Source organism: Lycorma delicatula, chromosome 4, assembly GCF_047948215.1.
Source record: "Lycorma delicatula isolate Av1 chromosome 4, ASM4794821v1, whole genome shotgun sequence".
Classification (NCBI taxonomy): Eukaryota; Metazoa; Arthropoda; class Insecta; order Hemiptera; family Fulgoridae; genus Lycorma; species Lycorma delicatula.
The window spans coordinates 70,601,365-70,618,165 of record NC_134458.1 but is presented as its reverse complement, the minus strand read 5'-3'; the positions used below and the strand labels follow the sequence as shown (position 1 = coordinate 70,618,165).

The 16,801-nt window shown below is 29.7% G+C and overlaps 1 protein-coding gene across 8 annotated transcripts in view; it reads right to left on the bottom strand.

The window, feature by feature from the left end:
• Shal (Potassium voltage-gated channel protein Shal) overlaps positions 1–16,801 on the bottom strand; it is a 303,578-nt gene that overhangs the window by 69,870 nt on the left and 216,907 nt on the right. For 6 of the 8 annotated variants that reach the window (XR_012756114.1, XR_012756115.1, XM_075363303.1 and 3 more), the window contains exon 4: positions 13,299–13,451. Coding sequence is in view for 4 of the 8 variants with exons in the window: in XM_075363303.1 (XP_075219418.1) it covers positions 13,299–13,451 (153 nt within the window). In the remaining 4 variants the exon portion in view is untranslated. Of the gene's footprint in view, positions 1–13,298; positions 13,452–16,801 lie in introns of those variants that run through there. The other 2 variants (XR_012756116.1, XR_012756117.1) reach the window with 2 other exon arrangements.

The following is a 16,801-nucleotide window of genomic DNA, read 5'->3' as shown; positions in this document are numbered from 1 at the left end:
TGACAGACCATCGAGCTAACATTCAGGAAATTATTTTACGGATCAAATATAATTTTAAAAAACCAAGGGACATATATGTATATCAAAACTTACTACATCGGAATTATTTGTAACCGTTCAGCTATTTTTTAGATTAAATTTTGTAAATCGTAGTACTTTGTATTTAGTGTGAACAGAGCCATTAAAATTTTATCTACCTTAAAATTTACGAAGACAAATTTACCTTGTTTATAAGGGTCAATGATGGGTGCGTAATTGAAAAAAAAATGCAAACATATTTCGTATAAGTTAAACCCTTTAAAAAACCCGAGTCTTGATTTTAGAGTAATTTAGATTTATTTTGTTTTTCTTCTTTAACATAAAAAAAATTGTTAAAAAATGTTATTTTTTCAAAATTGTTCTCGTTGAAATGTTGCGTACTCTTCGAATTCGTTATATAAACAAATTTAATAAACGAACGTGAAGACGAAGATCTGTGGAGTGTTAGAATGACAGGTTTTGATAACACGGTCTGAAGTTAGATTGACATGATGGATTTCCGATCGATGAACATTTTATTCTGTACCGTGTTTTCTACTTAAATTTAGGGTCTTTTTGAGTGAAAAGACTTTACTAGATACGCTCTTAAAAATTTATTCTTGAGGGGGGGGGGGGAAATTTATTCTTGAGAAGATTTTATCTTCTCATCCTTCTCAAAAGAAAAGTCGAGGAGTGAATTTAACCCCGAATATAAAATATGAATTTATTTACTTCAGTAAATGTTTATGAAATTTCAATTTTCTATCTTTGTAGGTTTTTAACGTTCTGATACTTTTACCGGGCACTGTACCTTTGTTAAACCTGGTGTTTTTTATCTTTACCCAAATTAAATTTCAGATCTTTCGTCTTGTTAGGGTCGGTCTTATAAAATAAAAATGGTATCTCCATTACATTCTTGGTATCTTAACGAATTTCTTTTTTGTAGTAATATACACTTTTACACGTCAGTACCGGTGCGCTGGCGTGTGTGAATGCGGCAGAGGTAAATTTAGAAATCGGGTTGTGGCAGCGTCTAGAGTCATAGCTTCTAAGCCGTTTTTATTGGAATTTCAACATTTTATATTCCATAAATATATCGTTACAGAAGGATTTATTCGACGGCTTTAAGATAAGATTCTATGAATTGAGTTTACTCAACTGCAGCAAAGAATCAATAACCGAAACGATTTCGTGTAATTTAACTACTATATTGTCTGACAAACCGTTGGTCTTGCATGAGGTTGACTATATATTTTTTTCTTATTGTATTATCTAAAAAAATATATATCGATCCCGAGCATAGTTTTTACTTAAAATTTTAATTATTAAAAATACTTGCAAGACCCTTTAGTATCCTATAATTAATACTCTACTTTAAATAAAACGATTTAAAACATTCACACATTTTATTATTCATTTTTAATTCTTAACGTTTTAACCGGTCTATTTTACAGAGATTTTAGGGAAAGTTTCTTTCCTTATGGAATAAAACTGGAATTTTATTCGTAGACAAAGGGCGTAACAAGACAACTGGAAATTCCATGAAACTTTATCGATAATTAATATATGCTTTTTGTTTATAATTTTATTTTAGTTCAATTAATTGTTTTCCTTTAAAAATATATTAGGCGAGCGTTTAATAAAACGATGTCTTCTATTAGATTAATAAATAACAACTGAATTTTAGAGGTAAAATAAAAATTTAGCGGAACTCATTAACGGTTTTTCGACTATTTATTTACTTGTATAATAGTAAAAGTAATCTTTTTAATTTATTGAAAATTAAAATTACTTATTTTTCTTAAATATAAATACGATAAGTAGTAATTAAAAGGAAATTATATTCAAAACGTCCTGCATTTGAAATAAATTTTAAGTACAAGAATCCGTAAATATATTTTACTTTTATTTTTTAATTTATTTTTTAGGAATTCAATTTTTAAGATAAGTCACACACGGGTTGATGTTAAAGCATGAAGAAAACTGACAAACACAAGTACAATCAAATAAAGCTGTATAGAGCAAACCCCTTGGATTTAAAAAAAGTTTAGATCCGCACATAAATTCCATCAAGTTAGGCCACATCTTCTTAGTCATCCATACATCTATATATATATATATATATATATATATATATTGATCTGTGTGTATGTTAGTTAATGTGGTGTCTGTTTAAAGCGTACGTGAGTTCCAGTATAGTCCACTAACGCTGCCACCGAGGTTTAACGGGAAAATTTATCTTTTATTTAAGCGCACTTTAAAGGTTTTTAAATACAGTATAGTCTTTGGTATATTCCCTTTTCACTATATAGGAATTAACTAATGCGTAATCTTACGTCGAATAAACTAAGATAATCTAATTTCTCGATAGACTTACAACGAAGGACCTACCCCATTTGGGAATTATATCTAATTTTGATTCATAAATTACTTAAAATATTGATTTTTTTTATTATAATCATCATATCAGATTTTTAAATGAAATTAAAGATCGTTTACGGTTTAATATTTAAAAGTCTTTAGTCGTTAAATACGAATTTAAAAAAAATATATTTGCAGTTGTGGCATGTTGCGCCTCATATCATGATTTTGAATCGTAATCTATGCAGTAAATACATCAGTTTTTATGAATTTAATGAGAATTTAATTCTTTTAGAATTTTATTAACTATTATTTTTTCCGTCTTCTATTTAACCTCCTATTTATAAAATTTACCGAAAAATTAAAAGAAAAACCTTCTTTTCCATTATTACAAGATGTTTTGGCTCTATTACACAATACGTAATATTTAAATAAGATTTGGTATACATTTTTTCTCGGTAATGTTTTTATTTTATACTAATTTATAAAATAAAAGAGTAAATAGAAATTGAGTTGTAATCTGTCTTTAACTCTCTTGGCATCATAGCTCTATAGCTAGCTGCAAGAAGCAAATTACGGTAATTAGCCAGAAAATGGGGTACGGTTTTGTTTTCATTTCTCGACTTCTCATAACCCAGGGACACCAAAAAAAAGTAGAGGGTAATGTTCGTATTCACGAGAGTTGGTGTGTTTGAAGCTTAATAACTGGATAAACCGATTTTGATTAAATTTTGTACAGAGACTAGAGTATATAAGACAATTTGTTGGTAAAATTTTGGAGTCGATATTTTCAGGGGGTGAGGTAGATAATTTTTTGAGGTCAATTTTCTAAAAATTTTGCAAACATGACCTCGCTTTATATTAAGCTTAGTACATGCGTGTATGCTTATATTACCATTTTTTTTTAAATTTGAACCAAAATTCCCCTTTTTCAAAAATCAAGAAAGCTATCTTTTTATTTATTGCATATTTTGTCTCCGAAATTTTTTATAGTTCTTCTTAAGGTAGTAGTGGAAGTGACCCAAAAAATAATTTTTGGGGGGAAGTATTGGGGGACGGGGGAACCGATCAAAGTTTAAAAATACCGATTTTTTTTATTTTTTAAAACCTATTTTGGTTTTTTTTCACGTATCATTATATTTCCACTATATAAGAATAAATAACCGATGCTCTGGAGAGTACTACATCTTTGTTGTCAGCTTTTTTTATGAGATCAGTAGTAACTGATGTTAAACAATTAACTACTCATTCGTTCATAGAAAAAATGTTAACTACAATGGTCTGCAATTTTCCATTGGTTCAGTACAAAAATTCACACTTATAAGTTAAAATATGGTATTTTAATTACATTTTATAATTTATAACCAAATATTATATGCGACTAATATAAATAAATAACGTAAAAGAAAAAAAACGAAATCAAGTTATTAAGGAAAATAAAATGATATAAAACTGTTAAAAAAGTTAATTTAATAAATGTTAATACGAGAAAAATGTTATGAAAATTTATTTTTACTTTTTTATTTTTATGTTAACCGATAAGAGTATTTAAAAAAAATTAATTTAACTTCGTTGAACGAAAAAGAGTACCTAAAACAAAATGGTTGGAGCTCGAAACGGGTGGGTGGTTTCGTCTACTTCTTAATAGATATTAACACCTCTATGGAGTACTCATTTTAATTTCTTTATTACTCTAAGTTGTATTGGAATACAGCGTTTATATGAGCAATTTCAATGATTGCAATTATCCAATTCTATTTTTATTATTATTATTCTCTTTTTAAAAAAATTTAGTGGTATCATTTGATTCTGATTTAATCGTGCAGTTGTTTTACTACAATGAAATTTAACAAAACCGCTGAATATTTTGTGCAGGATACGTGGTTTTTAACATAAAGTTTTAAAGCGATAGAAACATTATTTATTTTAATCGGTTCGTTTTATAAAATTTCTAATGCCATAGCCTTTCCGTTTTCATTGTAATTACTTCTTTATTAAATTAATGAAAACGAGAACGAAAATTGCTTGTTTATTAAAATGTATTGGTTTATTTTAAACAAGAATAAAAGCTGCGTTCATTAATAATAAAACTATAAAGTTTATCCTTTCAACCAGGTCGTTAAGGACGTCGATCAGTCGCGTCCGCCTGAAAAAGAACCCGGTCAACTTCGTCCCTAGTAGGAAATTGTACCTTGCTGTTACGAAAAATTGATCATAATGACAAGTATAGATATTAGTGTATATTCCTCTAATCGTTTGTGGTTTTAATATCCCAGTAAAAAGCAAAAACATTTCTCACTTGTTAGTGATCATCAGCTGTAGATATCCTTTGCAAGGAACTACTGTATTTGATTTGTCTATCCACTTAAAATAGTTTTGTCAATTTTCTGTTCGACTTTTATTTTTATTTATTTTTTACTTTATTATATTTTTTTTTAATTCTATGTAATTTTTTTCTGCTGTTTGTCAAGCTACTTGTAATAATTTTTGTCAATTTTCTGTTACTTTATTTTATCGGTAAAATTTTCATACAGATAGCCTCTACATACTGCATTCGAGAACAGGGTTTCTGATGAATTTATTCATTTGTTTCCGAAGATAAATTTCCTTTTCTTCTATCTGTTTATAACCTTACATTTTCTTCTTTTGGTTAATGAACGTCAAATTTTGATTTCGATGTACGCATCAGCCTGGAAATTTTTCAAAATATCAACTCGATTTGACAACTCTTACTAGCGACGACTAAATGAGGAATAAATCCCGAAAAAGGTATTAATACAACTTGAAGCAGCTGGGATTAAGCTGTTGAACCGATCTTATTGTTAGCGGTAACGGGGACGCGATTGACCCGTTTGACAAAGGGAGTCGGGTAGTGACGGACGGAATTCACCAAGCCCGAATAAATTTCGTCAGGAAATAACCCATCGGCTTCAATAGGCAATTAAATGACGTTAAAATAATCAGAAATCGGTTATAATTTGTCTGAAGAAAGAAGGAACTTCACGGCGGTACACAAAATTAAAAATGTTTACTATTTTAATAAGCTTTATTTTCTAAGTTATGTTAAAATTGCCTTAAAATTCTCTAATTGTACAGATAATAAAGTGCTGCGCTTTGTTTGTTTTCTGTAAAATTAAATAAAAGATAAAAGTTAACCTTAAAAAATTTATTTAAAAATTTCAATTTTGTTTAAAAAATAAAGATGAATTTTTGTTTTATCCGTGATTAGACCTACGCTTAACAAAATAACAGTAGGCTGTGAAATTTTCAGGGTAAGTTCCTGGTATTGGGCAGCGATAATGTAATTAATAATTTGGTTTTTTGTACTGCGTTTGAAATAAAATAGGAACGCTTCTTACCCAATATTCTGATAAACATTTCGGCGGAAGTAAAAAAATCGCATTACGAGACTTTTCGGACTTTAGTAATTTCTATAATAAAAACACGTTGTCGATGAAACGTGGTAAAAGTAAAATATTCCTTTCTTAAAAAATTTTTAAAAGACTTAAGAGATTGAGGACAAGGTTGAAAAGTCCTAAATTAAACATTCCTTATAACTAAGTCAAAGAAAATCGGGAAGTATTTATATCTTCAGTCTACATTGGATTTTCCTGAAGTTTTGTAAAAGACGTGACTTTATTTCGTAGTATTTGGTTAGTAATATATTATTTTTCCTTTAACTTAAAAAGGGAAATTGTTCGACCTCCTTCTTAAACCGTGATATTGGCTTTTTTTTAGAAAAATATTTTTGATTACTCTTTTCTCAGATGATCATTATGATCAGATGATCATTTATTTATTTTATTTTAATTAAATTTGTCAGTGGTTAAAAGAAAATAAATATTACAGCTTTTTCATAGATCGTAGATTTTCTTGTGAATTTCCCTTAATTCACAGCCGCTGTACTACATATACTAATTGTTTTAAAGAAAAAAACGTAATTTTTCTGTAAATTCGCCGTCTGTATTTCATTTTGTTTTTTATTTAAAACACTTTAAGCATATAGTTAGACGGATAGAAATATTTAAATTGTTATATTTACTTTTAAGGCGATTTTAAAATAACTTAAAAATTATAGCGTGTTAATTAAAATGGTAATACAGACCTGATTTTTCATGAAGTTCTGTCTTTATTCAGAAAAATCTTATGTAATCCAACGGTGGCAGCGTTACTGTGCTCTTTGCCTATAGAAAACTGGTGCATGTATATTAATGTGAATTTTAGCAGTAGAATAAGTAATATAATTCGTCACTTAGTCAAATATACAAACGTTAATGTTCTATTATGTTTTAGAACAGGCGTCTAGAAAAACCCATGGAAAACAATCTGGCTGGAAAGAATCCAGTATATTGAGAAAGAAATGAATGTATGAGTGTGGTTGCAGGCGGGCCCTGAATATGCACATTATATTACAACTTATTCAATTAATTTAAAAAGAAATAAGTGTATGAAAAAGAAAATTATATTTGTGATTTTTATTTATTTATTTTTGTTATAAAATATATTGATTAGTACAATCGCAAATAAAATGAAATTAAATTAGTACCCTACAGTTCATTTAAATTATATTAACTCATATAAAAATTTAGTAGAATTGCTATTTTTGTGTTTTTATGTATATGATACATACTTAGCTGAAAAATTAAATGAAATCATTTCACGTTAAAGAAATAAAAGCGTACAGCAATTGTGTCATAATTTATATGTAGGGAAATATATGTATGGAGTACTCATTTTAATTTCATCTTCATCAGTTTCACGTAACATATACAAATTTACAAAATTATTTGTCTAAGTATTTACAAAAATAATTAAACAATGCAATACACATAAAGTAATAAGATGAGGCAAATTGTTCGATTTGATTTTTATATCGCATAAGAAATTATTACCAAATAAAATTGTGAAATTTAATATTACAAACTCTTCATAACGGGTTTAATTCTGTAACAAAAAGTTATCTAATGGTGAAAATACAAAAGACACAAATGAGTCTTCTTACATAAAGAAACACAATACACTCACCCGTACTCACACACTCATCCAAACAGATTACCGGCTCGAGTAATTTACCCCGCTTCCAAAAACGAATAAATTTTCTATCAGTTATATCTATTTAAAAAAAAAAAAAACTAATAATTTATCAAAACAAAAAAAATTAAATAAAATCTATTCCATAAAAAGAGAAAAAATTTTAAAAAGTAATTTCAACCTTTATTTCATTTGTTACAAAATTAAAAGTAATATATGAGCAAAAAATTTGATCTCATAGTTTTACTATTTTTGTAACCGCTTTCTCTTTCTATCCGGTTGTAGCAAGTAAACCTATTCATCGAGGAATTGGAGATATATGCACGAGCTGTAGTACACTGATGAGCGGAAATAACATTGTATCCTGCAGGGAAGCCGCTTTTAGTGTAACACCACTTTTGCGTTCTTGTTCTGTACTACCGTAAAATAACTTGGTAACATTGAAGTTGGTTGCCGAAAAAAAAAAATTTACGTGTAAAAAGGACGGTTATTTTAATTTATTAAACGTTGTATTTTGCCACGAATATAGGAATAAAATAAACTGTTATCAGTAACCGTGGATATGTTATGTGTATTAACCGGTTGAAGGTTTGTTAGTCAAAAATACTGATGAAAATTATATAACTATTTTCATGAATAACAAGAAATCCATGCCACGCTTAGTAGGAAAAATGAACAGCAGGGTGGTTTTCTATCGCCTTCGTTAGGAAGAAGGCGACTAAACTTGACTTAAATAATTGCTTCAATAAAAGCGATTTTACATATGTATATCTTTTATATATCATTTATGTTAATAATACAATATAGTATACTCATATTACGTAACGGATGGAGCTAAAAAAGCGCTTTTTACACAGATCATGTTTTACTACTGTATATTTCATTAATTAATTAATGTATAAGTCATTAATTAATTAACATACAGAATGTAACGTGTTTGTAAATGTATACTTTTTTACTGATTTTTCGGTCGGGTGTTCTTCGGTTAAAAACAAATTTTCTGGGCTTTGATAGAAGGGAAATGGAAAATTACAGGAGGTAAAAACACAGATTGAAAATTTTACGTTTATAAAATTTTAGACCAGAAAAGGAATAAATTTTATCAGGTAGTTTTATTTACGTATCGTGAGATATAAAGAATAATTGTTTTTCATTTTGTATACTTTTAAACGTAGTTTCAGTTGAGATAGATCGCATATAGGGGAGTTAAAGACCTTAGGCAACGAGGTTTAGGTACTAATGTTTGCTATTTTTAGACGCGACTTTAATGTACAAAATAAGATTTCAGATTTTTTAAAACGTAATTTTTTCTTTAATCAGTCATCTTATTAAAATTATTATTAATTATCTTATTAAAATTATTGTTAATCTTATTCTTCAAGCGTTTTGACGATCGGTCTTGATCGACACAATGAGCAATACTGGAAATCCTTAAAATAAGATCCTTCTGCCCGGCACTACTATTGTTTGTGTTATTGTTAGGTAGTCTGCCCTCTTCCGACTGGGAAGGGGGTGAGCCTTAGACAGAAGTTTATTGTTAACGTTGGAAAAATGCTATTGTATTAGTTTACACAACGTTTAGATTTTCAAAATAGTAATTAAATTGTTTAGCTCTCTGGAGGTTAGGCTTTGCGGTGTAATAAACAATTTATATTTACAATTGTATCAATTTATCAGACATTTATTGGTCTCCTAAATATTTATTATTAATTTCTGAAAGAAAATACTCCCAGAGTCTTTTATTAATCTTTCATTATGTTGGTTATTATTGTGGTCTTATACAGTAGTAAGCAAAACTAGGTAAATTTCTATATATATATATATACGTATGTCGTTGACTATATATAATCTAAATATATTCTTTTAAAATTGTAGAGGTTTTGTTTACATCGGTTCTTTTAGACCCAGATGGAGACTTATTTATCTGTATTATTGTACCGAATATGCTCTGTTATTCTCCGATCTATTAGAAGTATAAAGGGAAATTCATATATAAATCGTTGAGCATAAAAGACAATAATTACTACACGTTTTACCCGCTCAAATATTAAACTAATATTTTATTAATAATTCACATTATTATTGTCAGGTTTATTTGAGATATGAATAAAAGTATCGAAATTTACCACTCCGTGACCTTTTTCTCCTTAATTTTGCTGTCCTTTTAACTCGTAGGAACTTTGCGGTAAATACTAATACACAGTACAATTTGCCAAGATAGTATAGATAGTAATACTTTACTACTAGCCGCACAGGTTTTTCCGTTCCGCGTGATCATCAACGATCATAAGGAAAGAAAATTGGAGAGAGGGATTTACACTACCAATTGATTATAAAAGTATCCCCCGTAAAAATAAATTACTATGTAAATCTTAACATGCAGATTAACCTTTCTTATTCACTTATCGTAGAAACGCTCATTCTTCTTATAGGAACTGATTGAACTCATTTTTATCATCTCCAGATGACTTTTTATAAGTAATTTTTAACCTACAGAGCCGGTTCTATTTACGCACACACTCGCATACGTATTCATACAGACACATACACATACTCGCAAAAGTATAAAATTTAAATTATATACTAAAATTAAAAAAAAAAATTGTTAATGTTTTAATAAATTTAAAATAACAGGAAAGGTGTTAATTTCTTTGCTGTTATTTAACGTATTTATATAAACAATAACAATTAAATTTTTTAGTTAATTCATGATTGTCATTACGAATGTTATATTCGACAAGTAGTTATATTCATTTTAAAAGTAACTTTTACTACTTCATAAAAGAGTTTAATATTTTTTTCACACAAGGGTATTTTATTTATTTGATAGTTTTAGTTTTATAACATCAAACAGAATTAAGAGTAAATAAAAAAAAAGAATAAAGCTAAATAAAATAATAAAATAAGAGTAGAGTGTAAACTGAATTATGTCATTAAATTCCCTAATTTATTAAAATTATTAACTGCTAAAACACCTGTATTTAATTAATTAATTAGTTACTAATGTTTAGCTCTTAGTATTGTGCACTGGTTGTTTTATATAACAAGCCTTATTCGCTTAATAATTAAGTTAAAATGTTACTTTAAGTGAGTTTTATTAATTTATCTAATTATTTTTTTAAACTGAAATTGAAATGCAATTTAATAAATTTAACATAATGTCGAAAAAGATTATTTATTTTGTACAGTCGTTACACTTTGTATTTAAAATAACAAAAAAAGTTAATTACATTTTTACTGTAAGATATAAAATTAACGTAATATTAAGATCGTACAGTGTCCAGGAAATTTGAACTAATTGTAATTTTTAATATTATTATTATTTAATAACTGCGAATGTGCGGTAGAGACAATGATTTAATTTAGTGATGTAAATGGATGCGGATTGAAACGGTGTAGTTACAGTTAATAGATGTAATATTTGTAGTCGTAGTCGGTTTACTAAGAGTTTTAATTATTTTAATGTAGTAACAGTAGTAACGGTAGATGCTGTACGCTGTCGTATAATTTGGTTACGATTCTAATTTTATCATTTTTACGGTACAGGTCTTCTAGTCAGCTATCGGCAGTTTTCTTTAGTAGAATTTATTTATCTTATTGTAAACACTTGTCACAGTAAAAAATGTTTAAGTTTTACGTAAGTAAATGGTACCGAAGTCATTCAGTTACCGAGTTATATGCGCGTTTCCTAGTACGGTGATTATTTTTACGGCCTGTACCGCTTTAAACTATGTCAGCTGATTTCTTCTAGTAGGGGTTTGATCGAACAGATTTATTCAGACGCTTCTACGCGGTTCATAATGGTAGATGTGAGTGTGGGCTTTCTTTAAGGCGGCACGAATTTGTTCTCGGCTTGTTCTCTAGAACGAAACGGAAAAGAATTCGTCGCGGCATATATTTCTACTGATCATTGCAAATTCATCGATTAATAATAGCGTGCCGCTTCCGTCCTCAGGGTAAAGGCAGTAAGCAATCTTATTAAAGACAGTAAGCGGAACGGATGCTCGCTGCCTGAAAATGTACTCCTACTGAAAATGTAGGAGTGACGTCTTATTTCGTGGTGCCTTAGTGGGTCATCTTATATTTATATCGCTATTCGCCCTTTTACTTCAGTATTTCTTCCGGGTTGTACTCTGTAGGACATAGCTAAACGTTTAACCGTCCATTTTAAGTCGGTAGGGACCTTTAAAGGTATAAGACCTCGTCGTGGGTCTGCCTGAGGACCTATTCGGAAGATTTTTTCTTTGGGTCTAACGTTGGGTCCAGATAATTTTTGAGTTAAATAAAACCTCCTAATGAATAGAAACATCGGCCGATTGAATGGGAAATTTTGGAGTAAGATACCTTTTGCAAATGCCCATCAATATAAGTAAAAACAAAAAAAAACTTAAAGACTGTATTCACTAAACGTATCTCGGATACGATCGATGTGCAAGCCTAAAAATTAGAAATGAACGCACAAGAGAATTGAAATCGTGAGGAAAGTTATAATTTGAAATTCTTCTCCACGATGTGTAAAACGTTTCCTTAATTTTCTTAATGTTATCGATCGAAACGGCAATCGGAGTAAATAAAAGTTGTCTAAACAAAAAAAAACCGGTTTGGAAGAAGTTTCACGTGTATAAACATATACGGATTCAACTAGATATCTGAGAATTGAAACGTTTTTTTCGTAATCTTGAATCTGAATAGTGCACAAAAAGTGAGATAGATTAAGCTTATATTCATCTTGTTATGATTGGCTCGTCAGATGTAAGGTTACATCGTACATCCAGTATATAGTTGAAAATGTATAAAGATCGATAGCCTATAATTCGAAGTTGTAAATATTGATAAAGCTGTAAGAGTTACCAAAAAAGGTGTATGATTTTAAATCATTATATAGAAAAAAGAAAATGGAAAGAAGCGTGAATACTGCTCGTGTTGTACCGTTGATCTTACGTATTACACGACGATGTGAAAATAGTAATAAAAATATTTATAAACGCAAAGTTTCATATCGTCTGGATTAATACTACACCGTAGATAACAATTTCACGATTAATTATTCAATGCGTGCGATCACTACACATTTTTAGTCTTGCTCGCTCCTGATACGTAATCCAACATTTTTTGTATTCACAATGAAAATATACTCTTATACTGTTCAGTATAAATTCTAGTTCCACTGTATTGTAATAAAATCCCCGTCTAAGAATTTTTATTATAACGTAAGTCTGCAGGTACCTGTGTACGCATAAATACAGCCTTCTAGTTTAAATCTATAGATCGTATAATTAAATACAGAGAAACGAACTATATTCAGATCAAAATCTGGTGAAGGTTAAATGGAAAAAATTTATCAAGGAATTTTTACGCGTTTGGTTTTTTGAGGAAAACTTATCTTTTTCCTAATTAAATTTTCTACGACGCTTGGCGTTTGGGTTCTCGCCAGGTTGCGGTGGAAAGTAAAACGTTCGACTGAAATATCGTCTCTGGGATGCAAGGCTTATCATTCGGTAGGCTAAATGCTTTTAAAATATTGAGAAAATACTGAAAGATGGGACAGAATTTAAGCTCGGCAGCTGTTGTAATTTCTTTAGCGAGACCGTAAACCGTAGATCTGTTTAGAGTGTATTCGGGAATCTTCCGTCACGTGAAAACACGATTATTTAGTTCTATTATGGCTATGCCGGAGTCTGCAGCTCGTACTGATTATTAGTACAGAGTAGAGTAATAGTAAATAGTCGTTGTAGTCGGAGTAAAATATAGTAAATGTACTACTCGTCGTTGTGTCCGCTGTTGTAGTAGCCGTATTAATAACTGTAGAATAGCTGCGGTGATATAATAAGTGATAATAATGGTGTACGGTTGAGGTTTTATGTGTCCGTTGATTTATAATAGCGTACCTGGTAGCGTTGGCCGCAGCAACGACCGCAACAAGAATGAAGGAGTCCGGTTCGACTACCGGCCGAATGAGTAGGACTAATAAGGGGTGACGGCGAACCCGGCCTCTTGGGTTGGCCATTATAGGGTACTTCCAACTCGACGAACTCTCGGTCCTGTAAACAAATCACAAAAAAAGATTAATAATAATATTTATGACAAATATATATCGGCGTGGATTCTGAATTATAAAATTTATCAGACATAAGCTAATCTCAGTTAGGAAAATCCAATTATAAATTTCTCAGACTATTTTATTTATCATTCCGTAACACCTTTTTAATAGGAACATCATTTCATGACATTTTATAAAGGACGATTAATTTCCATCAATATTCTGAGCGTTATAACGATAACTGCAGACGGTTACCTCATTATTTGCACGGAGTGTTGGGAACAATTCTTTAGAACGCTTATCTATCGCTCGTGTAAAGGTAAGCTAAATTGTTATTAAGATAATATATTTTTGTTGTTTGTCGTAACTGTTGTCGCTGTTACGCTCGATTGTACGCTCTTAAGATGTTTCGTGAATAGCTAGCTGGTCGGATCTAGCCGATCAGCTTAATATTTGAGATTTTTGCAGTCCGTTACTTTGGAAGGGTTTTTACGTAAATATTAAAGATTTTAAGTATTCCGTCAGACTTAATTTGAGCGAAGTTCTTTTAAAGACTTTTATGTAAACTTTATCTCGCGAAACGGTAAGTGAGAGTACGATCCAATTTTTCGGTGATCTTACCACCAAAAACCTTCTAAATCGTTACTAATATTGTTTGTATTGTATTGTATGATACAAATATAAAATAAATATATTATAAATCTGAATGAGATCTTGAAACATTAAAAAAAATCGATTTAAAGGACGCTTATTTTGATTGAAATATTGGTAGTTATTTATAATAATTTATGAATTATTATTATACTGATTAATGGATTACTGTACGATTAAATAACAAAAATATGAATAAATCTTAAAAAACACTTTCCTATAATTCGTCCGTTCAGAGTTAATAATATGAAGAAAAATGTTAGTTTATTTAAGAACGAAATTTTAAGCCAAAATAAAGACAAGACAAAAAAGAGATGGTCAGAAGAGATGGTTAGGTTATTTCATTTTATCTCATTTTTTATAAGTATATACTTATATGGTGATAAAAAAGGTAAAATAAATGAAAGGAAGTTCAGAAAATAACACGCCTTGTCAGTGGACACACATCGGACAACTTGTTTCCCGTCCTTTAGTTAAACATAGTACTCATCTTATGAGCTGATGTCTCCGACAGAATTGTTATGAGTGGATTTAAAGAGGGGATTGGGAGATCCTGGAATCATAGCCAAAAACTTTAATGTGAAGTCAAGCCAAAACAAACTGAAAATGTAAAAAAATACTAAAGTCCCGCAGCAAAATTTGTGTTAAAGCAAGAAAATTGGCAATGAAGTTCTGGAACCAGAATCTTTCTTTCGTGTTTTTTTTTCTTTTTTTATATAGAAATTATACAGCCTTGGATCTTAAATATATCTAAACTATTTACGGAAATTAGTTTCTTACCTTCAGTTCAATTTACGTTCAGTAGTATTTCAATACAAGCAGTATTTCTTACTATACTTTGCACTCTGTATTGGAAAACATTTTGTTTATTACAGTATTTTTTACCACATATTTAAATAATAATTCAATGCTGAAGCTAGTTCATTATTGTTGACTTTATATCTCGAAAGGACTTAACTTGAAGAAAACATTTAATCTTATCTTCCAAAGTAAGGGGCTTAACCTTTATACGGATTTTAGTTTAGTTTTTAATCCGTGTTTTCATTCTCTTTAATTTCACATCAAGTGCATATAACTCAACGATAAAATAATTAAATTTTCCAAAGAATCAAAAAACCTTTCCTCGGTTTTTATTTTCAATTTTTGGTAAAACTTTTGTTTTTTTTTTTATTAAAGCCACATCCCAAGATTTAATGGTCGCCGAACTACTTTCACATACAATTCGAGAGTCCAGGAAATGACGATAATAACAGTTAGTTGAACGGAAACGTAGCAAGTTTAGTGCCTAAGATTTTACCATTTTAAGTTCGTTGGACTCGAATAATATTCAATAATTATTTTTCTACGAGTTGCGCTTATTTATACGCTTTAAGTTATATAAAAACTAAGTAGTTCGATAGATATTTAGGCCAGAACTTGAACCGGTTTCAAATTCAACTTTCAAAAAAATAGTGAAACGGTTTCATGTAGGAAAATTGTTTTTGGTACGAAAATAATCCTGTACAGCGAAGAAGAAATATGTTTGCCTACTTGAGGGCGGTAGTCCTGGAAGCTATCGTAAAAAAATTGCTGAAATCAAAAACGTTTCGAGAGTGGAAGAAAAATTTACCTCCTTCAGTAAAATAAAGTATATTAGTATAACGATATTGTAATATAATATACTGATTAGTGTACGGGTATACGTACCGGTATACACCTGGTATCTGGTTCTGATATATTACTATCAGAATTCTGTATGGAAAAGCCGAATGAACAGTAAGAAATATTCTGAAATAACATGGAGAACGAAGTACCTTAAAAGATGGTAAATTGTTATATGTTGGTCAATCAATAAAATGCGTACCAACATAATCTATACGCGATCGTTCCTCAGTATTAATGGTGGACGGTTTCTGCATTTCGTCACGAAATTTAAATAAATTACACGTATTACACAAATAAGGCTATTTACTTAAACTATATAAAAAGTAATTAAATTATTAACCACATATATAAAATTACAAATTTTTTTATTGGATTTTTATCTCTTCCTGGAAGCAAGTTCAAAGTGATAAACATTTGTAATTTATTGATACATTTTTACACAAGTTGTGATTAGAAACTTAGCGTGAGCACGTGGAATGAGAGAGAGAGAGAGAGAGAGAGAGAGAGAGAGAGAGAGAGTTTTGGACTTCAGTAATGTTGAACTTAACATTACTGGTCGGATGCAAGTGAACAAGGGAACACATGAAGTAAGTTTTCATTTCAGATTGATTTTAAAAGGCAGGCTGAAGAATTTGAATCTTCCTACTTGAGTTTAATTTGTAGATGTTGAAAAAGAATTAAATAATCTAGGATGGAACAAATGTTTTAAGATTTTAAGCAAAACAGGATTAAAGTATATAGAAATAAATGTTACTTATAATTTTTCACAGAATCGGGTAGCTGTAAGAAGTGTAGAAAATTAAGAAGACAACCTGCAATACAGAAAAGAAAATAACCCACCTCCAGAACTTATTAATTTTCATGTAGAAGAAGCAATAAACGAACAAAAAGAAATATTCCAGGCCGGAGTTCAGGGATCAAAAAAAATAATAAATGTAACATTCGATAATGGTACTGTAATTTAAAAACTGGGAAATAATTATTAGATATAATGAATCGTACGAAGTCTTTGCTCAGAAAGAAATTCAGTTTGAAAGTAACATGGATAAAACAAAG